Source organism: Haliotis rubra, unplaced genomic scaffold, assembly GCF_003918875.1.
Source record: "Haliotis rubra isolate DU_JTF1 unplaced genomic scaffold, ASM391887v1 Scf657, whole genome shotgun sequence".
Classification (NCBI taxonomy): Eukaryota; Metazoa; Mollusca; class Gastropoda; order Lepetellida; family Haliotidae; genus Haliotis; species Haliotis rubra.
In genome coordinates, this window is record NW_025767365.1 from 211275 (window position 1) to 237971 (window position 26697).

At 43.8% G+C, this 26697-nt stretch overlaps 1 protein-coding gene across 1 annotated transcript in view; it reads right to left on the bottom strand.

The window, feature by feature from the left end:
- The window catches only part of LOC124257304 (kin of IRRE-like protein 1), a 295543-nt gene that overhangs the window by 5062 nt on the left and 263784 nt on the right, over positions 1–26697 (bottom strand). Inside the window, exons 8-16 of the mRNA XM_046691339.1 lie at positions 20269–20481; positions 17978–18100; positions 17325–17636; positions 14637–14748; positions 14200–14351; positions 13746–14000; positions 13286–13582; positions 13056–13178; positions 2906–3054 (exon numbers count right to left, since the gene is read on the bottom strand). Coding sequence (XP_046547295.1) covers positions 2906–3054; positions 13056–13178; positions 13286–13582; positions 13746–14000; positions 14200–14351; positions 14637–14748; positions 17325–17636; positions 17978–18100; positions 20269–20481 — 1736 coding nt within the window. The remainder of the gene's footprint in view (positions 1–2905; positions 3055–13055; positions 13179–13285; positions 13583–13745; positions 14001–14199; positions 14352–14636; positions 14749–17324; positions 17637–17977; positions 18101–20268; positions 20482–26697) is intronic.

Consider the following 26697-nt stretch of genomic DNA (forward strand, 5'->3'; position numbering starts at 1 on the left):
AACATATACAAGTGAGTCCGGTAATTCCGTGTGTCCGGTAATTCTGCGCAGCTGCAATAGCGTACTTCGGTATCGAAGGTAAACATCGTCTGCTACCACATTTACGCTTGAAATTGGGACATTTCTACAAGGGACTGGCTTTAAATCACTAAAGGTAAGTAAATAACAGTAACTGACAGATAAATTTACAGTTTTATGAAAATTTGTTATCTTCAGACTTTTAAACCTTTTTCTTCATTATTCATAATTGGATTTACTATGAAACACTCTTCCTTACATTGATGAAGTGATTTTTGAAAATAATCTGGCCCTAATACGCTTCCATACTTCGGATCTCCAGCTGGATGTTATGTGCATCAGTTGCTGCGCAGAATTACCGGACAGCAAGCGATGTCGTCAGAGCGCCGGTAAGGTCAACCGTATGGCATAATGCAACGTTAGAATCTCATAGTCGTCAATAAAACTTATATTTCTAGGTAAATATGATGCATACCAGCATGTTTACTCACGTAAACCACCCAAAAATAAGAGACGTTAGTTGCCTTGTTGCGATCGATGTGCTTACGTGAGCGGAATTACCGAACAGCATTGTACTTCAAATGTTGTTTCAGGCTTGACATATCTAGTCAACATGTCGTGACACAAAGTCTCCTCATGTAACATACAGTCTTTGTTCACTTAGTGACCTAGTTCTTAAAAAGGATGTGTATGTATGCTGAACTGACATATACACATGTACTTGAGCCATACCAGCTCTACACACATATACACATGTACTTGAGCCATACAAGCTCTACACACATATACACATGTACTTGAACCATACAAGCTCTACACACATATACACATGTACTTGAGCCATGCAAGCCCTACACACATATACACATGTACTTGAGCCATACAAGCTCTACACACATATACACATGTACTTGAGCCATACAAGCTCTACACACATATACACATGTACTTGAACCATACAAGCTCTACACACATATACACATGTACTTGAACCATACAAGCTCTACACACATATACACATGCACTTGAACCATACAAGCTCTACACACACATACACATGTACTTGAACCATACAAGCTCTACACACATATACACATGCACTTGAACCATACCAGCTCTACACACATATACACATGTACTTGAGCCATGCAAGCTCTACACACATATACACATGTACTTGAGCCATGCAAGCTCTACACACATATACACATGTACTTGAGCCATGCAAGCTCTACACACATGTACACATGTACTTGAACCATACAAGCTCTACACACATATACACATGTACTTGAACCATACAAGCTCTACACACATGTACACATGTACTTGAACCATACAAGCTCTACACACATATACACATGTACTTGAGCCATACAAGCTCTACACACATGTACACATGTACTTGAGCCATGCAAGCTCTACACACATGTACACATGTACTTGAGCCATGCAAGCCCTACACACATATACACATGCACTTGAACCATACAAGCTCTACACACATATACACATGTACTTGAGCCATGCAAGCTCTACACACATATACACATGTACTTAAGCCATACAAGCCCTACACACATATACACATGTACTTGAGCCATACAAGCTCTACACACATGTACACATGTACTTGAACCATACAAGCTCTACACACATGTACACATGTACTTGAACCATACAAGCTCTACACACATGTACACATGTACTTGAACCATACAAGCCCTACACACATGTACACATGTGCTTGAGCCATACAAAGCACACATACACATGTGTACTTGAGCCATACAAGCCCTACACACATGTACACATGTACTTGAGCCATACAAGCCCTACACACATGTACACATGTACTTGAGCCATACAAGCTCTACACACATGTACTTGAGCCATACAAGCCCTACACACATGTACTTGAGCCATACAAGCCCTACACACATATACACATGTACTTGAGCCATGCAAGCTCTACACACATGTACTTGAGCCATACAAGCCCTACACACATGTACTTGAACCATACAAGCTCTACACACATGTACACATGTACTTGAGCCATGCAAGCCCTACACACATATACACATGTACTTGAGCCATGCAAGCCCTACACACATATACACATGTACTTGAGCCATGCAAGCTCTACACACATATACACATGTACTTGAGCCATACAAGCTCTACACACATGTACACATGTACTTGAACCATACAAGCCCTACACACATGTACACATGTACTTGAACCATACAAGCCCTACACACATGTACTTGAACCATACAAGCTCTACACACATGTACACATGTACTTGAACCATACAAGCTCTACACACATATACACATGTACTTGAGCCATGCAAGCTCTACACACATGTACACATGTACTTGAACCATACAAGCCCTACACACATATACACATGTACTTGAACCATACAAGCCCTACACACATGTACTTGAACCATACAAGCCCTACACACATATACACATGTACTTGAGCCATGCAAGCCCTACACACATGTACACATGTACTTGAGCCATGCAAGCCCTACACACATGTACCATAATCAAGTGATTAAGCATCAGGAAGTCAATGCAGATAGGAAATTGATAGAGTCCAGGTACCAGAAGAAGCTTGTGTTACTGAGGTTTGTATGGTGAGTGCAAGGGGTCTCGAGACAACAGGGGATAGTTATACCGACTGTACCAACCATGCATCTGGACATGCTGATATCAGGTGGATAGGCAATAAAAGGTCATTCTACTTTAAATATGAATGATTTTGCAGTCATGTACCAATATTTCTTAAACTTAATGTTAGTACACACTAAGAGACAATTTTGGATGCTTAATACATGGATTATGGTAAACACCAAGCAAGTAAGCACCTTTCCTGCGTAAAGCACCTCATCATAGTCAGCTGAGTATCTGTTAAGATCCTTGTTGTAGTCCTGCCTCCACTGGTCCATCAGAGTGGACGGCGAGTCCGACTTCTCACGCTTCTTGTCGGTGCTGCTGTCCGTGTCTGTGTAGGAACCTGAAACAAGTACACAGTTGTACAATGCAGCTGTGTGTGTGCTGTCCGTGTCTGTGTAGGAACCAGAAACAAGTACACAGTTGTACAATGCAGCTGTGTGTGTGCTGGCCGTGTCTGTGTAGGAACCAGAAACAAGTACACAGTTGTACAATGCAGCTGTGTGTGTGCTGTAGGGAACCAGAAACTGCAGCTGTGTGTGCTGGTCCTGTGTGTAGGAACCAGAAACAAGTACACGGTTGTACAATGCAGCAAGTACACAGTTATTGTGTGCTGGCCGTGTCTGTGTAGGAACCAGAAACAAGTACACAGTTGTACAATGCAGCTGTGTGTGTGCTGTCCGTGTCTGTGTAGGAACCAGAAACAAGTACACAGTTGTACAATGCAGCTGTGTGTGTGCTGTCCGTGTCTGTGTAGGAACCAGAAACAAGTACACAGTTGTACAATGCAGCTGTGTGTGTGCTGTCCGTGTCTGTGTAGGAACCAGAAACAAGTACACAGTTGTGCCAATGGGACAATGCAGCTGTTATTGTACCAATGCTGTCGTGTGTCTGTGTAGGAACCAGAAACAAGTACACAGTTGTACAATGCAGCTGTGTGTGTGCTGGCTGTGTCTGTGTAGGAACCAGAAACAAGTACACAGTTGTACAATGCAGCTGTGTGTGTGCTGTCCGTGTCTGTGTAGGAACCTGAAACAAGTACACAGTTGTACAATGCAGCTGTGTGTGTGCTGTCCGTGTCTGTGTAGGAACCAGAAACAAGTACACAGTTGTACAATGCAGCTGTGTGTGTGCTGTCCGTGTCTGTGTAGGAACCAGAAACAAGTACACAGTTGTACAATGCAGCTGTGTGTGTGTGCTGGCCGTGTCTGTGTAGGAACCAGAAACAAGTACACAGTTGTACAATGCAGCTGTGTGTGTGCTGGCCGTGTCTGTGTAGGAACCAGAAACAAGTACACAGTTGTACAATGCAGCTGTGTGTGTGCTGGCCGTGTCTGTGTAGGAACCAGAAACAAGTACACAGTTGTACAATGCAGCTGTGTGTGTGCTGGCTGTGTCTGTGTGGGAACCAGAAACAAGTACACAGTTGTACAATGCAGCTGTGTGTGTGCTGTCCGCTGTCTGTGTAGGAATTGCTGTCTGCTGAACCAGAAACAAGTACACAGTTGTACAATGCAGCTGTGTGTGGCTTGCTGTCCGTGTCTGTGTAGGAACCAGAAACAAGTACACAGTTGTACAATGCAGCTGTGTGCTGTGTGCTGTACCAGTTGTCTGTGTGTAGGAACCAGAAACAAGTACACAGTTGTACAATGCAGCTGTGTGTGTGCTGGCGTGTCTGTGTAGGAACCAGAAACAAGTACACAGTTGTACAATGCAGCTGTGTGTGTGCTGTCCGTGTCTGTGTAGGAACCAGAAACAAGTACACAGTTGTACAATGCAGCTGTGTGTGTGCTGTCCGTGTCTGTGTAGGAACCAGAAACAAGTACACAGTTGTACAATGCAGCTGTGTGTGTGCTGGCCGTGTCTGTGTAGGAACCAGAAACAAGTACACAGTTGTACAATGCAGCTGTGTGTGTGCTGGCTGTGTCTGTGTAGGAACCAGAAACAAGTACACAGTTGTACAATGCAGCTGTGTGTGTGCTGTCCGTGTCTGTGTGGGACCAGAAACAAGTACACAGTTGTACAATGCAGCTGTGTGTGTGTGCTGGCCGTGTCTGTGTAGGAAGCCAGAAACAAGTACACAGTTGTACAATGCAGCTGTGTGTGTGCTGTCCGTGTCTGTGTAGGAACCAGAAACAAGTACACAGTTGTACAATGCAGCTGTGTGTGTGCTGTCCGTGTCTGTGTGGGAACCAGAAACAAGTACACAGTTGTACAATGCAGCTGTGTGCTGTGTGTGTGCTGTCGTGTCTGTGTAGGAACCAGAAACAAGTACACAGTTGTACAATGCAGCTGTGTGTGTGCTGGCCGTGTCTGTGTAGGAACCAGAAACAAGTACACAGTTGTACAATGCAGCTGTGTGTGTGCTGGCCGTGTCTGTGTAGGAACCAGAAACAAGTACACAGTTGTACAATGCAGCTGTGTGTGTGCTGGCCGCGGTCTGTGTAGGAACCAGAAACAAGTACACAGTTGTACAACGCAGCTGTGTGTGCTGTCCGCTGTTCTGTGTGGGAACCAGGAAACAAGTACACAGGTTGTACAATGCAGCTGTGTGTGGTGCTGTCTGTGTCTGTGTAGGAACCAGAAACAAGTACACAGTTGTACAATGCAGCTGTGTGTGTGCTGCTGTCGTGTCTGTGTAGGAACCAGAAACAAGTACACAGTTGTACAATGCAGCTGTGTGTGTGCTGTCCCGTGTCTGTGTAGGAACCAGAAACAAGTACACAATTGTTATTACAATCACGCTGTGTGTGTGCTGTGTCTGTGTGCTGAAACAAAGTACACTTTGGTTGTAACAATGCAGCAAGTGTGGCTATCAATGCTGTCCGTGTCATAGGAAACCAGAAACAAGTACACAGTTGTACAATGCAGCTGTGTGTGTGCTGGTCGTGTCTGTGTAGGAACCAGAAACAAGTACACGGTTGTACAATGCAGCTGTGTGTGTGCTGTCCGTGTCTGTGCAGGGAGCCCAGAAACAAGTACACAGTTGTACAATGCGGCTGTTAATGCAGCTGTGATATGTGTGTGGTCACAGTGTGCAGCGTGTAGGAACCAGAAACAAGTACACAGTTGTAATAAATACGCTGCTGTGTGTGCTGGCTGTGTCTGTGTAGGAACCAGAAACAAAGTACATTGTTGGCCAATAACAGCTGTGTGTGCTGTGCTGTCGTGTCTGTGTAGGAACCAGAAACAAGTACACAGTTGTACAATGCAGCTGTGTGTGTGCTGGTCGTGTCTGTGTGGGACCAGAAACAAGTACACAGTTGTACAATGCAGCTGTGTGTGTGCTGGCCGTGTCTGTGTAGGAACCAGAAACAAGTACACAGTTGTAATAATGCACGGCTGTGTGTGTGCTGTCCGCGTGTCTGTGTAGGAACCAGAAACAAGTACACAGTTGTACAATGCAGCTGTGTGTGTGCTGTCGTGTCTGTGTAGGAACCAGAAACAAGTACACAGTTGTACAGTAAACGCAGCTGTGTGTGTGCTGGCTGTCCGTCTGTGTGGGAACCAGAAACAAGTGTACAACACAGTTGTACCAACGTGCGCAGCTGTGTAAGCTGGCCGTGTCTGTGTGGGAACCAGAAACAAGTACACAGTTGTACAATGCAGCTGTGTGTGTGCTGTCGTGTCTGTGTAGGAACCAGAAACAAGTACACAGTTGTACAATGCAGCTGTGTGTGTGCTGGCCGTGTCTCGTGTAGGAACCAGAAACAAGTACACAGTTGTACAATGCAGCTGTGTGTGTGCTGTCGTGTGTCTGTGTAGGAACCAGAAACAAGTACACAGTTGTACAATGCAGCTGTGTGTGTGCTGTCAGCGTGTCTGTGTAGGAACCAGAAACAAGTACACAGTTGTACAATGCAGCTGTGTGTGTGCTGGCTGTGTGTGTCTGTGTAGGGAACCAGAAACAAGTACACAGTTGTACAATGCAGCTGTGTGTGTGCTGTCCGTGTCTGTGTAGGAACCAGAAACAAGTACACAGTTGTACAATGCAGCTGTGTGTGTGCTGGCTGCAGTGTCTGTGTAGGAGCCAGAAACAAGTACACAGTTGTACAATGCAGCTGTGTGTTATTGTGCTGGCTGTGTCTGTGTAGGAACCTGAAACAAGTACACAGTTGTACAATGCAGCTGTGTGTGTGCTGTCCGTGTCTGTTAGGGGACCAGAAACAAGTACACACAGTTGTACAATGCAGCTGTGTGTGTGCTGGCCGTGTCTGTGTAGGAACCAGAAACAAGTACACAGTTGTACAATGCAGCTGTGTGTGTGCTGTCCGTGTCTGTGTGGGAACCAGAAACAAGTACACACAGTTGTACAATGCAGCGTAGTACATGTTATTGCTGTCGTGTCTGTGTAGGAACCAGAAACAAGTACACAGTTGTACAATGCAGCTGTGTGTATTGCTGTCTGTGTCTGTGTGGAACCAGAAACAAGTACACAGTTGTACAACAATGCAGCTGTGTGTTATTGCTGGCCGTGTCTGTGTAGGAACCAGAAACAAACACAGTCAATTGTGTACAATGCAGTTCTGTGTGGACGTGCAGGGAACAATGCAAGCGCTGTGTGCCAATGCGGCTGTGCTGTCCGTGTCTGTGTAGGAACCAGAAACAAGTACACAGTTGTACAATGCAGCTTCGGTGTGTGTGCTGTCCGTGTCTGTGTAGGAACCAGAAACAAGTACACAGTTGTACAATGGCAGCTGCTGTGTGTGCTGTATCCGTGTCTGTGTGGAACCAGAAACAAGTACACAGTTGTACAATGCAGCTGTGTGTGTGGCGGTTCGGTGTCTGTGTAGGAACCAGAAACAAGTACACAGTTGTACAATGCAGCTGTGTGTGTGCTGGCCGTGGCGTCTGTGTAGGAACCAGAAACAAGTGCCACACAGTTGTACAATGCAGCTGTGTGTGTGCTGTCCGCTGGTCTGTGTAGGAACCAGAAACAAGTACACAGTTGTACAAATGCAGCTGTGTGTGTGCTGGTCGTGTCTGTGTAGGAACCTGAAACAAGTACACAGTTGTACAATGCAGCTGTGTGTATTGAAACAAATTTTACATGTGCTGTGCCTCTCCTGTCTGTGTAGGAACCAGAAACAAGTACAGTTGTACGAAATGCAGCTGTGTGTGTGCTGTCCGATGTCTGTGTAGGAACCAGAAACAAGTACACAGTTGTACAATGCAGCTGTGTGTGTGCTGTCCGTGTCTGTGTAGGAACCAGAAACAAGTACACAGTTGTACAATGCAGCTGTGTGTGTGCTGGCCGTGTCTGTGTAGGAACCAGAAACAAGTACACAGTTGTACAATGCAGCTGTGTGTGTGCTGTCCGTGTCTGTGTGGGAACCAGAAACAAGTACACAGTTGTACAATGCAGCTGTGTGTGTGCTGGCTGTGTCTGTGTAGGAGCCAGAAACAAGTACACAGTTGTACAATGCAGCTGTGTGTGTGCTGGCTGTGTCTGTGTAGGAACCAGAAACAAGTACACAGTTGTACAATGCTGATGTGTGACACTGAGACAATACAGTCTGTACTTGCAGCTGTGTGTATGACACAGCAAAAAATGGGTACCTGATGGGATAAGTCATGTGACTATAACCTTCTAGCGCCTAACAGGCAGCTTGGGTTATCCGGGGTACTAATGTTTATGTTTATGACTTGGCTTCTGACCACCACAAACAACAGAAACCTGAAACGATCGACTCAATTCGAGCCGATCACATCCACGATCGATGACGATCCTGATGATCCTCTGATTCTGACCATTTGACCAACTCGATTCTGATCTCGACTTCACTTTGATTCCTCGACGGATTTGATCGATCTTTGATTGATCTTCGATCGATTTTCTGATTGATCGATTTCGACGCCTGATTGATTTCGACTGATTTTCTGGATTTCGATCGATTTTGATTGAAAAAAGTCTGAAGATTGATTTCGACTTCGATGATTTGATCGCCGATCGACTGATTTTGATTGCCGACGATTGATTGATCGCCTGAACGGACTTCGACGATCGATTTTGATGATTGATTCTTCCGGAACGCCCGGAAATTTCGATTGATTTTGATTGATTGATTTTGATTGATTGATGCCGAATGTTTTTTGATTGATTGATGTTCGACGATTGATTTCGACGATTGATGTCTGAACTGCCGATTGATCGCCGACGATTGATTTGCCGAATGCCGACGACGATTGTTCGACGCCTGACGATTGATTGATTGAGCGGATTTGAATGTCGACGATTGATGCCGATTGACGATTGGATTTTGATGATTGATGATTTTGATTGATGCCGACGATTGATTGATGAAAACGGATGATTGATGTCGATTTGATTTCGATGCCTTTGATTGATTGATTTTCGATGATCGATGAAATTTTGACGATGATGCGCCAAGGATTGAATGACGATTGATTGATTTTCCGGATTTCGACGATTGATTGATTTTGATTGATTGATGTCGATTGATTGATGCCGGAATTGACGATCGATGCCGATCTCGCCGATTTTTGATGCCGATTGATGATTGATGCCGATGATGCCGGATGATTGATATTGATGAGTTTGATTTTGATGATTGACGACTTTGATTTTGATTTGATGCAAAAGACGATTGATTGATGCAAAAAATGGATGCGATACGAAAATGAATGCTGGATATTGATGCGCTTTGAATGCCGATGATTGATGATGCAAAATGGATATTTTGTTTGATGTTGACGATTGATGCCGGATATTGAAATGCCGATGATTGAAAAAAAAAGATGGAAATGCCGACGATTGATTGATGCGCCGAATGCCAGATTTGATTGATGTGCCGACGACGATTGATTGATGGATGATTTTGATTGATTGATTTGATGACGCCGGATTTGATTGATTGATGATTGATGATGATTTCGGATGATTGATTGATGATTGGATGCCGATTTTGATTGATTTTTGATGATTGATTGCGAATGATCGATTGATTGATTGATGCCGATTGTCGATGATTGATGATTGATTGATGATGCCCTGATTTTGATTGATTGATTGATTGTGAAATTGATTTTGTCGATTGATTGAATGGATTTGATTGATTGATGCCGATTTTGATGGATGATTGATTTTGATTGATTGATGATTGATGATTGATCTTTGATTGATTTGATTGATGGATGATTGATGATTGATGGATTTTGATTGATTGATTGATGGATGCCGATGATCGATTGATTGATTGATGATCTGACGCCGGATGATTGATTGAATGGATTGATTGATGATTTCGAATTTGATTGATTGATTGATTGATTGATGAAATGCGATGTTGATCGATTGATTGACGGATTGATTGATTGATTGATGCCGGATGATTGATTGATGCCGATGGATTTTGATGGATTGATGTTTTGATTTTGATTGATTGATTTGATTTTGATTGATGATTGATGTCGATGTTTTGATTGGATGGATGATTGATTGATTGATGCCGATGATTTGATGATTGATTGATGCCTTGATGAATGGATCGATTTGATTGATGAAACGGATTGATGATTTGATTGATTGATTGATGATTTGATCGATGCCGGATTGATTGATTTGATTGATGATGAAAAAAAGCGATTTTGATGTCGATGATGATAAGTGTTTGATTGAAAAATGACGCGGACGGATGATTGATGCAAAGATCTGATTGATCGATTGATGATGCTGGATGATTGATTTAAAATCTGGAATGCCGATTGATTGATAAAACGATGATGATTGAGGTTGATTGATTGATTGAAAGTCGAATGATTGATTGATGTTTGATGTCGATGCAATGATTGCCGGATTGATGATTGATTGATGATTGATTGATGCGATCGATCTGCCGGATTGATTGATGCCTGATTTGATTTTTGCGGATGAATGCGCTTTGATGATTGATGCTGATTTTGAATTGATTGATTTTGATGCGCGGATTGACGGATCACCGACCTCCTACCTCTCCTACCTTCCTCCTGTCTCTCCACCACCTCCACTCTCCTTTCCTCCCAAGGTTCCTCCCTCACCTGTCTCCTCCTCTCCTCCTCCTGTCTCTCCACCACCTACTCCCTCCTCTCCTTCCTCCCTCCTCTCCTTCCACCTGTCTCTCCCCTCCTCTCCTTCCTCCTGTCTCTCCCCCACCTCCTCCACTCTCTCCTTCCTCCTGTCTCACCACCACCTCCTCCCTCTCCTGTCTCTCCTCCTCCTCCTTCCTCCTGTCTCTCCTCCTCTCCTCCACCTCCTCCTCCTCTCTCCTTCCTCCTGTCTCTCCCCCACCTACTCCTCTCCTCCTTCCCTCCTCCTCTCTCTCCACACCTACTCCACTCTCCTTCCTCCTGTCTCTCCACCTCCCCTCCCTCCCACTCCCTCTCTCCTCCTCCTGTCTCTTCCTCCTTCCACTCCTCCTCCACTCTCCTTCCTCCTCCTCTCTCTCCTTCCTCCACTCTCTCCTTCCTCCTGTCTCTCCACTCTCCTTCCTCCTGTCTCTCCACCACCTCTCCTTTCCTCCCCTCTCCACCCTCCACTCTCCTTCCTCCTGTCTCTCCACCTCCTCCTTCCTCCTGTCTCTCCTTCTCCTCCTGTCTTCCTCCTCCACCTCTCATTCCTCTCTCCTTCCTCCTGTCTCTCCACCACCTACCTCCTCTCTCCTTCCTCCTGTCTCTCCCTCCACCTCCTGTCTCTCCACCTCCTCTCCTCCTCCCTGTCTCTCCACCTCCCTCCTCCTCTCCACCCCTCTCCTTCCTCCTGTCTCTCCACTCCACCCACCTCCTTTCTCCCTCCTTCCTCCTGTCTCTCCCCTCCTGTCCTCCTCCTCTCTCCTTCCTCCCTGTCTCTCTCCACCTACTCCACTCTCTCCTTCCTCCCTGTCTCCTGTCTCCACTCTCTCCTTCCTCCTGTCTCCCCCCACCCACTCCTCTCTCTCCTTCCTCCTGTCTCTCCACTGTCCTAGTCCTCTCTCCTGTCTCCTGTCCTCTCCCCACATACTCCTGTCTCCCACCTCCTGTCTCTCCCTTTACCCACCTCTCTCTCTCTCCTTCCTCCTGTCTCTCCCCCACCTACTCCACTCTCTCCTTCCTCCTTCCTCCTGTCTCCACCACCTACTCCACTCTCTCCTTCCTCCTGTCTCTCCACCACCTAGTCCTCTCTCTCCTTCCTCCTGTCTCTCCCCTACCTACTCCACTCTCTCCTACCTCCTGTCTCTCCCCTACCTACTCCACTCTCTCCTTCCTCCTATCTCTCCACCACCTACTGCCCATCTCTGCTTCCACCCCTGTCTCTCTTCCACCTACTCCCCTCCCTCCCAACTACTCTATACTGCCCCTATCTCACTGGGTCTTTCTTATATTTCCCAATGTCTCTAACCTAGCTACTCCTTCTTCCTTTCCTATATGCATGGAGAACAACAAAAGTATGTGCTTGGATAGGTCAGTGATAGCTGACAGATAAGTCCTTGTGGCTGTCCTGCATCCCACCAATACATGCATGACCAGTAGCTGGCCAAATGTAAGTTCATCATGTCTGTCATATGTCACTGCTGGCAGGCACTACTGTGCATAAAGGTCACAAGTTGAAGTTAATCAACACTATGCCATTACATAACCCCACTTGACTCAGTCAGTTCATCGAAACAATACAATACAAATAAATATAGACACCAGTTTGGCCCAATAAGGAATTATCTCCTGTAAGCACATCTGCTGCATAATGCCAGTACTCTGTATCACAGTTAACACTGGAGCTAACATCAGCCTTCAGTGAAAGTGACAGAACAAGGCTTACTTTCTATTCAAATACTTTTGCCAATTATACATGAGTTACTACTTGGCCTTGTCATCAAGTAGAACATCAATTATTTCTGACAAAATATTGAAGAGCAGATATCATATTGTAATTAAGAAGCAGATCATTGCAGACTACTAAGAAGAAAGGCGATAAGAGTGAAGCTAATCGTTTGCTTACCTGGGTCAGTGATCAACAAGAACCAGTCTTACCCAATACTCTGTCTGCCCTTGCACTCTTGTAGCCTTACCCAATACACTGCCTGTGTAAGCACTCTTGTAACCTTACCCAATACGCAGCCAGTCTAAGCACTCATGCAGCATTACCCAATACCCTGCCTGTCCCAGAACACTTATAGCCTTACCCAATACGCTGTCTGTCCAAGAACACTTATAGCCTTACCCAATACGCTGCCTGTCCCAGAACACTTGTAGCCTTACCCAATACGCTGTCTGTCCAAGAACACTTATAGCCTTACCCAATACGCTGCCTGTCCCAGAACACTTGTAGCCTTACCCAATACGCTGTCTGTCCTAGAACACTTGTAGCCTTACCCAATACGCTGCCTGTCTCTGCACTCTTGTAGCGATGGTATAACACACAGGCCAGAATGATAATGAACAGCACAGCCAAGCCTCCCACAGCACCGCCGATGATGATTGGCAAGGGTGGAACAGCTACAATGTACAATACAATATTATTAATATGCGACTATCAACAGCTCATACTCTCAATCAGAGCAGTTATCAACTGTTAATGACTACGTCAGTCTCTACTGTTGTACCTTTTTCTATCAAGTGTATGACTGCTACATCCTTTCCGTAGTTGTTGATGACGCTGCAGTTATAATCACCAAAATCTTCTTCATTAACATTAATGATCTGAAGTGTGCTTTTTCTCCCATATGGTAGATCCTCCTCCATCGCTGAGAACCTGCCAGAGGTAGCATAGTTAATAGGAATACCATCCCTCATCCAGATGATCTTGTCGGGTTTGGGAACGGACATAGCCATACATTCCACTTCTGCGTTCTCCCCTGTTACAGCATACTGCTTCACCTCACTCATTATTGTAGGGGGGGCTGCAACAAATGAAGTCTCACGTTGAAACATGGATGTTCCATGGAACAAACAAACATCTGTGAGATTAACTGCATGGTGAATAAATTGTGAATAAAACCCAAACAACAGTTCTTGATCTGCAAGGATAAAATTGAGTGAGAGCTGGGTCGTGATACAACTCACCATTCTGTAGGAGATATATCTCCCTGCTTATAGAGTTGAATCCAAGGACATTGGCTGTGCAGACATACACCCCGAGATTCCCTTCCCCCACCTTGGGAATCCTAAGCTCAGGAGAACTGCCCTGTGGATGCAGGGACCCTTTCTTTGTCCAGATGATGCTGGGTGGGGGGTTGCCAGTAGCATCACACCTCAGGGTGGCTGGCTGGTTCAGATTGACGGCTGTATGTTGTGGATCACCAACAAACAATGGTCCAACTGCAACAGAAGACAGGAAAACACTCACACCTACAGACTCAAACTGCAACAGATGACAGGAAAACACTCACACCTACAGACTCAAACTGCAACAGATGACAGGAAAACACTCACACCTACAGACTCAAACTGCAACAGGGTACATGCTTGCCAACATACATCCCATATTCCAGGAACGCTGTTCATCCACAAAACTTACATTCTACATTGAGCTCCTTGTTCTTCCTGGTGCTGCCCACTGGGTTGCTTCCTTCACAGGTGATGGTGTTCTGGTGGTAGGCTCGGGAAATGGAGGGAATGTCCAGGACATCTCGAGTCTCCCCATGCAGGATACGACCATTCCTCAGCCACCTGCAACAAGCACTTGTTGAATACCTGGACACCTGGACACCTGGACACTAAAAGGTGAATGAATGTCTGGTGATAAGGTCCCATCATCTTCCAAATATAATTACATACCAGCCTTAACAGTTCCAGATACTAGTATCTGGTGATAAGATCTATTGTATGGGAAAGGATATCAGACAGTGTGTTTGGTCAGTAGCCTTCTGATTGCTGGACTTTCCTATGTTCACCTGGGGGAATGTAACTTCACTACTAGCACTGGCAGATGAATGTTTGTAGCACCCTCCCTACCTCCAAGTAATTCCCCTTGGATTTGCGGCTTCAACCCTGCAGAAGATACGGATGTAGTCGTATTCACGTATTGTGCGGGACAGGTTGGTCATCATGGTGATGTAAGGTGGATCTGTAGTGAACAAAACACATTCTGATTATGTGGACATCACACATGAAATACCCGTAGCAGGTACAATAAACTTAAATAAGGTGGGCCTTAATCCTGGACTATATGATAAGGTGGGCTTTGATACTGGACTATATGATAAAGTGGGCCTCAATATTGGACTATATGATAAGGTGGACCTTAATACTGAACTATATGATAAAGTGGGCCTCAATACTGGACTATATGATAAGGTGGGCCTCAATACTGGACTATATGATAAAGTGGGCCTTAATCCTGGACTATATGATAAGGTGGGCCTTAATCCTGGACTATATGATAAAGTGGGCCTTAATCCTGGACTATATGATAAGGTGGGCCTTAATACTGAACTATATGATAAAGTGGGGCTCAATACTGGACTATATGATAAAGTGGGCCTTAATCCTGGACTATATGATAAGGTGGGCCTTAATCCTGGACTATATGATAAGGTGGGCTTTGATACTGGACTACATAAGGTGGGCTTTGATATTGGACTATATGATAAAGTACGCCTCAATACTGGACTATATAAGGTGGGCCTTAATCCTGGACTATATGATAAGGTGGGCCTTAATCCTGGACTATATGATAAGGTTGGCTTTGATACTGGACTACATAAGGTGGGCTTTGTTACTGGACTATATGATAAAGTACGCCTCAATACTGGACTATATAATAAGGTGGGCCTTAATACTGGACTATATGATAAGGTGGGCCTTAATACTGAACTATATGATAAAGTGGGCCTCAATACTGGACTATATGATAATGTTGGCCTCAATACTGGACTATATGATAAGGTTCGCCTAAATACTGAACTATATGATAAGGTGCGCCTAAATACTGGACTATATGATAAAGTGGGCCTCAATACTGAACTATATGATAAAGTGGGCCTCAATACTGGACGATATAATAAGGTGGGCCTCAATACTGGACTATATGATAAGGTGGGCCTTAATACTTTACTACTGTAAACGTATTATATTTCGTGCAGGTTTTATTTTCACGCTTTTCGCGCAAAACATTTTAGCGCGAAATTTATACACCTTAATACTGGACTATATGAATAAACCTGTCATTCATTCAGTCTAGCCACGTTCGCCCCTGAGTTGTTACCATAACATATCAAGTTTGAAGACAGAAATCTACGGGAATCTTAAAATGACGACTGATAGTAGCATAAAGAATCATACTTAACTGTCGCTGTAATGTATTTCCCAAAACATAATTAAATAATGAGCCAAATCCCATCGCCGAATTAGCGAAAACAGCAATGTGTGTTGCGGCCGCCATGGAAATTGGTCACATGACAGATGGTTTGATACAAAACAGATTACCATGAAACGACTCGGAAAGAAATAATACAGCAGTATTTTATTTATTCATTAAGATTTTATTTACCAGTACATCATGAAGCGAATAGTCACTTAACACTCAATCATCTCATTCACAACAACCCGGCTTGTTTGAAATCACAAAGAGCTTCATAAACAGTAGAAGTTAATTCGTCAGATCGTCAGAATTCGGAACATAAGACTGATGTGTTTTTCATCTCTTCCGTGAGTAAACGGATTACTGTGTACTAGTATATCGCACAGATAGGGATTTCCTGTGAGTATGCAATAAACGCCGCCTGACAGGTTAAGCCACTCTGTTTGTTTTCACTGCTATTAGTGGCGGCCAAAGAAACAGCTGGCAGTTAGGGCAATTACTGATTGCGCGAATAATTGACCGCGCGATGTAGTCTAAACTGTCAATTCCGCGAAAATTGCACCACTCGAAAATAAGTACGTTTACAGTATATGGTAAGGTGGGCCTTAAAACTGAACTATATGATAAAGTGGGCCTCAATACTGGACTATATGATAAGGTGGGCCTTAATACTTTACTATATGGTAAGGTGGGCCTTAATACTGAATTATATGATAAAGTGGGCCTTAATACTGGACTATATGATAAAGTGGGGCTTAAAACTGAACTATATGATAAGATTGGCCATAATGCTGGACTATATGATAAGGTGGGCCTTAAATCTGAACTATATGATAAAGTGGGCCTCAATACTGGACTATATGATAAGGTGGGCCTTAAAACTTTACTATATGGTAAGGTGGGCCTTAATACTGAATTATATGATAAGGTGGGCCTTAATACTGGACTATATGATAAAGTGGGGCTTAAAACTGAACTATATGATAAGATGGGCCTCAATACTGGACTATATGATAAGGTGGGGCTTAATACTGGACTTTATGATAAAGAGGACTTCAATACTGGACTGTATGATAAAGATGCTGGACAATACTGGACAATATGAATTAGAGAACCTCAATAAAGAAAAATGCAATACACAGATGCAGGGATGTACACTGTTAACAGTTACAGGTAATGAATGTATCATAGGCTACATGTTTCCTCCTAGCCTTTTCACACAGACCTCTCCTACATATATACAGCACTTCAACTGCACTGACAATCTGTTGTCACAGAGCATGAACATTGCAGTGTGTGGCATTAAACAACAAAAAAGCCCTGATTCTGTGATGACTTACACTGCACATCCAGGGTGGCAAAAGTTGAAAAGGGTAACACCATAGCCTCATTTTCAGCTTTGCACTCTATCCGTCTGCCTTCATCATCCTTGGTTGCATTGATGGTGATAATTCCTACAGAATCTACCCGCTTGTCATTTACTTTTGGAATACTTCTGGAATAGATCATCTCTGTCAAGCGCTGCCCATCCATATGCCAGGTGATGGTTGCAGAAGGTTTGCCGTTGTTGGCACGACAGGTAATATTGGCTAGGCGGCCAACTACCACTGCAACCCTCATCCCATTCTCTATCCGGGGTCTGTCTGGGGGTACTGTTGTAAACAGAGGAAACTGGTGATCAAGTCCAAAATGATTCAAAGGTTTATAGATAGATGTGTAGTTGATTCAATGCAAGGTTCTTGTGCATGATTCACTCTCCAGTCTATAGATATACATGTGTAGTTGATCAATGTATGCTTCCTGTGGATGATTGTATGGTCAGTCAATAGGTATTTGGTTTAGTGGATTCAGCTAGCTGTGCTGGTTACGATTTTGAAAAATTGCTTCCATGATGTATTAAAGTAAGTGTTTAACCTTTCCAATAATGTCATGAAAGCAATTACAGTTGCAAAAAATATTGCTTTTGATTGAAAGAGTAAAAAGTGTAACATACATAAAACATTTAGCTTAGCTGTATGACTGCGTATCCCCTGGACATTTTCTGTGGCGCCAACTTGGCACTGGTACTCAGCGTCATCCTCCAGGTTGACTTCTGTGATCTTCAAGTTGTGCTCACCTGCAGTTATCACACACATGCACACTGACAGTGTTGGTCAATAAGGATATCAACTAGTTCTCTGCAAGACCTGTTTTTCACAAAGAACCAAATTCTCATGCTTTAGGTTATGTGCTGAAATTGTGATTGATGCTGTAGCCTTCAGTGCATGACATTTTTATACACTTTCTGCAAAACACTGGTTTAGTTGTCACTAAACATCTGTCAAAATATTTCCTATGTACCAAATTCTACAAAACACATGTCAGCAACACAGTATAATGTCATCACCTCATCATGGTGCAAAAACATTAATCATCTAAAATCAGCTGAGCTAATCAACAATAATTTCACAAACAATTACAGATCCCATTGATGTATTAACGTAAAAACCTCACCTCACCCCACTTTCATCACATCCCACTCTTAATATCCTACCTACTGGTCCTGATATCCTCCTGCTAGTGTCTCACCCATTGGTCCTCATATCCTACTGCTAGTGTCTCACCATTGGTTATGATATCCTCCTGCTAGTGTCTCACCTATTGGTCCTGATATCCTACTGCTAGTGTCTCACCCATTGGTCCTGATATCCTCCTGCTAGTGTCTCACCCATTGGTCCTGATATCCTACTGCTAGTGTCTCACCCATTGGTCCTGATATACTGCTAGTGTCTCACCCATTGGCTAGCTGTCTCACCCATTGGTCCTGATATCCTACTGCTGTCCTGATATCCTACTGCTAGTGTCTCACCCATTGGTCCTGATATCCTCCTGCTAGTGTCTCACCCATTGGTCCTGATATCCTCCTGCTAGTGTCTCACCCATTGGTCCTGATATCCAACTGCTAGTGTCTCACCCATTGGTCCTGATATCTTATGGCTAGTGTCTCACCCATTGGTCCTGATATCCTCCTGCTAGTGTCTCACCCATTGGTGCTGATATCCTACTGCTAGTGTCTCACCCATTGGTCCTGATTTCCAACTGCTATTGTCTCACCCATTGATCCTGATATCCTACTGCTAGTGTCTCACCCATTGGTCATGATATCCAACTGCTAGTGTCTCACCCATTGGTCCTCATATCCTACTGCTAGTGTCTCACCCATTGGTCCTGATATCCTACTGCTAGTGTCTCACCCATTGGTCCTGATATCCTATGGCTAGTCTCTCACCCATTGTTCCTGATATCCTCCTGCTAGTGTCTCACCCATTGTTCCTGATATCCAACTGCTAGTGTCTCACCCATTGGTCCTCATATCCTACTGCTAGTGTCTCACCCATTGGTCCTCATATCCTACTGCTAGTGTCTCACCCATTGGTCCTGATATCCTACTGCTATTGTCTCACCCATTGATCCTGATATCCTATGGCTAGTCTCTCACCCATTGGTCCTGATATCCTATGGCTAGTCTCTCACCCATTGGTCCTGATATCCTCCCGCTAGTGTCTCACCCATTGGTCCTGATATTCAACTGCTAGTGTCTCACCCATTGGTCCTCATATCCTACTGCTAGTGTCTCACCCCTTGGTCCTCATATCCTACTGCTAGTGTCTCACCCATTGGTCCTCATATCCTACTGCTAGTGTCTCACCCATTGGTCCTGATATCCTACTGCTAGTGTCTCACCCATTGGTCCTGATATCCTACTGCTAGTGTCTCACCCATTGGTCCTGATATCCTACTGCTAGTGTCTCACCCATTGGTCCTGATATCCTACTGCTAGTGTCTCACCCATTGGTCCTCATATCCTACTGCTAGTGTCTCACCCATTGGTCCTCATATCCTACTGCTAGTGTCTCACCCATTGATCCTCATATCCTACTGCTAGTCTCTCACCCATTGGTCCTCATATCCTACTGCTAGTCTCTCACCCATTGGTCCTCATATCCTACTGCTAGTGTCTCACCCATTGGTCCTCATATCCTCCTGCTAGTGTCTCACCCATTGGTCCTCATATCCTACTGCTAGTGTCTCACCCATTGATCCTCATATCCTACTGCTAGTCTCTCACCCATTGGTCCTGATATCCTACTGCTAGTCTCTCACCCATTGGTCCTCATATCCTACTGCTAGTCTCTCACCCATTGGTCCTGATAATGTTTACTCATTGTCCTGTTTATTGTTACTGTGTTTAGCAATTGCTGTGATATCCTCATATGTCAGTGAGGGAATGGCTGACTGACTTACCAATAGTCTCTGACCCCACTTGTGTTTGTCCGCCAATCATCTGATATCGAGGGAATCCTGGCAGATTTCTGTCCATCCCAAGAGCAAAGTTGTCCCTGGTCCACTGAAGGCCACCCACCATATTGGCTACTTTACACTTCAGTATGGCAGTACTTCCCTCAATTGCACTTGTGTCCTGGGGTTCGATGATAAACCTCTGTTGGGCCATCACCCCTGGAAGTGAATGTGGACAACTATACCAAATGTCAGTGTCTTCTATCAACTCAGTTAACTATCTACCCATATAATAAAACTTATCAAATCAGGTCAAAATAATCATGTGAAATCGTGAAGTGACGTAAACCATTTCAGATTCCATTCTGATAACTGATCATCCCCCTACTAAACAGCTTCGATCAAATCTACGCTGAAAATCTACGGGTTGCATCTGGCCAGCATTGGATACTGACATATTATGTCACAGAGAAAAATGTGCCAAAATGAATTTAGTACAGAGAAGTTCACCTTGTCTTGAAGGTGAAACATAGAAGTGGTGAAATACCAGCATTCAAAGGGATGACATAATCTCACACTATTCACCTCCGACTTTAATCTGCTGCTGTCAAACACTGTATCTAATTTTCACAGTAATGAGACAAGCCCACCCAGGTGGCAGTGCTGAGATGGTAGCCAGCATGTTTACACAGTAAGCAAAGTCTCGGAACATCCATCACCTCCAGAGACCAATTACCTTCAGGCCAGTGACATAACGAACAACTGTGAGATAGAGATTCATCCATGTAGATATGGCAACATCCATTATCATAGGATAAAACCAGCATCTGGACATTGCCACATCAGTTGATGCTGTGATGTATGGGGTTAACTGAGGTGGCAGTGTCCAGTTGATGTTGTGATGTATGGGGTTAACTGATGTGGCAGTGTCCAGTAGATGCTGTGATGTATGGGGTTAAGTGATGTGGCAGTGTCCAGTAGATGCTGTGATGTATGGGGTTAACTGGTGGCAGTGTCCAGTAGATGCTGTGATGTATGGGGTTAACTGATGTGGCAGTGTCCAGTAGATGCTGTGATGTATGGGGTTATTGTGGCAGTGTCCAGTAGATGCTGTGATGTATGGGGTTAACTGATGTGGCAGTGTCCAGTAGATGCTGTGATGTATGGGGTTAACTGATGTGGCAGTGTCCAGTAGATGCTGTCATGTATGGGGTTATTGTGGCAGTGTCCAGTAGATGCTGTCATGTATGGGGTTAACTGATGTGGCAGTGTCCTGTAAATACTGTCATGTATGGGGTTAACTGATGTGGCAGTGTCAAGTAGATGCTGTCATGTATGGGGTTAACTGATGTGGCAGTGTCCAGTAGATGCTGTCCTGTATGGGGTTAACTGATGCCACATCAGTTAACCATGTATATCACAGCATCTACTGGACACTTCAACATCAGTTAACCATGTATATCACAGCATCTACTGGACACTGTTACATCAGTGACACTCTTACTGTCACATCAGCTTTCCACCATACATCTCTCAGAATTTGCAAAATATTCCTTCGCAGCTGCTTTACAAACACCAAAATGTAAACTAATTCTATAAGTACAATATTAGTCTTCCAGCAATGAAACATGACAGGATGGTTGAAACCATTGCTGTCTGACTTCATGGTTGTCTACCAGATTCTATTTGTTTACACTTTAGATTTCTCTGCTCCATTCAATGTTATTTCTAATACTGCCTGCATCTACTGCTAACTATGCCAGTCCCTTGTGTAATGTTGATGTACCAGCACCAAGAGGCAGACGAGATGCACCACATCAGTAAGTCCAGGCGTAGACTGCCACGAATGCATACAGGATCAGACAGAGTAATTGCAAAATGACACAAAACGGTAGTCATTTTCCCATCAAATATGTTCATCACAAGAACATGGTGTTCTCGGCCAGGCCCAAATGTCAGAGGGGAGATAATCGGCGCTGCTCTTCATGACAAACTGAGCAGAGACAAGCGAGAGCACCCTGATTGGAAATCAATGAGAATTATTGCAGGAACTCTTTTATCAGAATCAGAGTCCACAGGAAGTGACAACTAACGACTTGGCTCCTTCCACCTGCAATGCCAGCTTCATTACATATGAGGTGAACCAAGCAGGGGCCAACACTAGCCCTTACTTCACTCACAGGCCATGTGCAAGTCGAATTTCCAGCAGTGTACAAAATTTATTTTCAATCGTCTTAAAGTCTTACCACAAGTGATACAAGGAAAATGGGAAAAAGTTAATGGATTGATTCTATACTTGCAATTTACTAGAATAGATTTCAACAAATAATGGAGTTTTCTTCTGTTGGCGCGCCTGTTAAATCATTTGTGCCAAGCTTAGTATAGAAGAAAAGTAATCAAGGACATGGGGAAAGTTAGATCAACTTCTCATGTGTGAGGACTTAATCACATTTTGCCTGCTTGCAAAATCAATATTTTCCATGTAAGTATGATAAAAATGTGTGAGTTCCAATACTTCAAACATCCTGCCATCTCAAACAGAATTACACATGCTGACTGATCACCAGAACTTGCTTGACTTGTTGCAGTGTTGCATTGTGGGGAACTAAAGATGGCAACCCTCCACTGCTGCCCTTGTCAACCTTACATCAGGTGATGTTGGCAGGTGTCAGTACTGGGGTGTCTACTGGGGTGGACAACCACAGTAGATGCCCCAGTACTGGCACCTGTCAACATAACCTGATGTAAGGTTGACAACAACAGTAGACGCCCCAGTACTGGCACCTGTCAACATAACCTGATGTAAGGCTGACAACCACAGTAGAGCCGCCCAGTACTTCCAGTACTGGCACCTGTCAACATAATCTGATGTAAGGTTGACAACAACAGTAGACGACGCCCAGTACTGGCACCTGTCAACATAATCTGATGTAAGGTTGACAACCACAGTAGACGGCCCAGTACTGGCACCTGTCAACATAACCTGATGTAAGGTTGACAACCACAGTAGACGCCCCAGTACTGGCACCTGTCAACATAACCTGATGTAAGGTTGACAACAACAGTAGACGCCCCAGTACTGGCACCTGTCAACATAACCTGATGTAAGGCTGACAACCACAGTAGACGCCCCAGTACTGGCACCTGTCAACATAATCTGATGTAAGGTTGACAACCACAGTAGATGCCCCAGTACTGGCACCTGTCAACATAATCTGATGTAAGGTTGACAACCACAGTAACAGTACTGGCACCTGTCAGTACTGGCACCTGTCAACATAACCTGATGTGTAAGGTTGACAACGACAGTAGACGCCCCAGTACTGGCACCTGTCAACATAACCTGATGTAAGGTTGACAACCACAGTAGACGCCCCAGTACTGGCACCTGTCAACATAACCTGATGTAAGGTTGACAACCACAGTAGACGCCCCAGTACTGGCACCTGTCATCATCACCTGATGTAAAGTTCCCAGTACTGCAATGCAATGTTGCCACCGTGAACCTGGTTGATGCCTGACCACCACAGTGTTGCCTGCTGCAGACAAGACACCACTCACTCATACAGAGCTGTTATCAGCCAAGTAATAGATTTCGGAAGTGTAACATGACAATATTCAGTCAATAACTCGGATCAAATTCAGGATATTTACACATATCTAAAGTGCACATGAGCAAAACATCTGGATGAGCAATGAGTTGGAGTCTTTTACGTAACATGATCTATCATGATCTGGTCTTTGAAAAGCATTTAGAAATGAAACACATGAGAGAGAGAATTTATGGATGTCAACAAGAACGCAACATTCCAGAGTATGAGCTTACTCCTTCATCCGACAAATGACTTGCTGATTGAGTGAGCATGTACTCCAAAATGCTTTCCTGAAAATAAAGAACATGACCTCCATAAATTCTCTCCCAAATTTCCATTCAGCTGTTTACTGTTAACATGTCCTCGTTTCTATCATGATAAATTAGGAGAACTATGTAATAATATCATCATACACATACAAGTCTGAGCCAACTGTTTTAAAATATTCCTACAAAATATTAAACTTGGCTTGATATACATTAATCTAAGATTATACTCAGTATACCTGGATTAGCCCACAGAGGACTTACCTGTTCCTGAACCGCTGCACACTTTGCCAGATGTATACATATTACCAAAATATTCTCTAGTCAAGCCAAATTTATCTACTTCATTTTCAAAGAGCAACACCATGTTCTTGTGGTCGTCAATGGATGGGACTGTCACATGAAAATGTGAATTATTTCTCAAAGTGGCTTCCAACGGCCATAATCATGTGATAAAATAATTAAGTATTGATTTGGGCCTCCACTTGTTCAATTTACGCCAGTCACATCCCAAAGATGGATAAAAATATCAATTAATAGCCTTCTCTGTTCTAGACACCTCAATTAATGTAGCCATAAATTTCCACAAACAGGACATTCTGACATGGGGGGGAGCACTGATTGAATGCGCAAGGGCAAAAACTGGCATAAAACTTTGAAAGGGGTCATAGTTTTGGGATGGGGTTATCTTGTCTTGGTAATATGTACCACCCCTTGCAGCATGCAGGGTTCATTATAGAGACAATCACCTATTTCTTGTCTAATTCCATTGTGTTAGTTAGGGCTGATGGTTTATCTGCTGTATTAGCTATACACCAGATGTTTTAATCAACACTAGCTGGGGTATTGAGGGGCTCGCCTATCAAGCATCATGCACCACTTCCCACATCCAGACCCAGGACTCTGGCCTGAGCATTACCCTGAGGTGGAATAGAGTGAAAATCACAATCTCATCAGTGATTAAATCTTCACTATTAACAGGAAAACATTTCATTCATTTCTTAAATAACAACAGCATTTTTTACAGTGAGTGAGTGAGTGAGTTAAGATTTAACGCCACATCAGCACTGTTTCAGTTATCAAAATACTATTCAGAGGATTTAGAAATATCACTAGATATGCTCATAACTAAAGTTGCAGTGTGCAGCTCATGCATCCTACAGCTGCTCCACAGTCAGTGCGTGATTCCAGGAGCTGCACATTCCTTTATGCATGTTTCAGTGCAGAGGAAGTATTACTACTTGTCTTATATCAGAAAGAGATGTGTAATTTGTTTTGTCCTTCTTTAACCTGATTCACTCGAAGTGAAGTAATCCCCTACAATGCACAAAACCCACCGTCAGCTTTAACGCTTCACATAAAACCTGCACAACAAAAAACAGCATGTCGTTTGTGTTCCAGCGATTATCTTCTCTGTTTTCCCAATAACATGATGGCTTAATGGTACACCCTGGATTAGAGATGGATGGAAAGACTTAAACACTGTGTTAATCAATACCTCATGCTGGTCAGCAACAGTTTTTGTCAAAGAAGGGGAAAACATTCAATTTTAGAAAATACCTAAGCAATTACCTCCAGGGATTTACAAGCATACCTGTCCAATATTGCTATGTGCTCATCCAGTGGAATAAAACCATTGACTGGTTTGATAGCTAGAATCCACCTGCCCCAGTAGCAATGGGCATTATGAATTAAATGTTTATATGCACCATCGCCTGAGTGGCGAGGGGCAATGTGAATGAGATGTGTATATGCTCCAGCCCTTAGAGACTTTGAGTATATCCCAGCAAGTGGAGCTGGTGCAGGCCCATATTACCACACACTCATTAAAGATTTCTAACTTCTCATTTTACCATTACTCAAATAAACACGGCAGTAAGGCATCTGTAAATTGTGGTCAGTATTTATTTTGCTACACAACTGGGAGTCTTACATCGCAGCAGAGAGGGAGATTACTCTGTCCTGCACCTGTGACAGATTTTGTCCTGGGAGCACCTTGCCTGTACCTGGCTGTTCAGCCTTCATGACTTGGAAGAAATTCAACCACAGAGAACATGCTAACTCATATGCCTGAATCTAAAGCTGGTAACTTTCCCTACTACCTCTGTGAGTTCGCTCTAACCCTTGCTGAGAGGTGCGTCAGCCATGTCAGTGGGACCAAGTACTTGATTACAATCTGCATCACATTGACAGGACCATATTGTTTTCTGTATAGCCCTTACCGTCCTGCTATTACCTGAAATATATCAAGTCTGGATTTGCCACAGTTTCAGAATCTGTCATCTCACTGAGACTCTTAAATGTAGATGCTTGTTGTCAGTGAGCAAATAACTTGGTGCCATATACAGCTGGAGTATAGTATATATAATATATAACACTTGGTGCCATATACAGCTGGAGTATAGTATATATAATATCAAACACTTGGTGCCATATACAGCTGGAGTATAGTATATATAATATATAACACTTGGTGCCATATACAGCTGGAGTATAGTATATATATATAATATGCCATATACACTTGGTGCCATATACAGCTGGAGTATAGTATATATAATATATAACACTTGGTG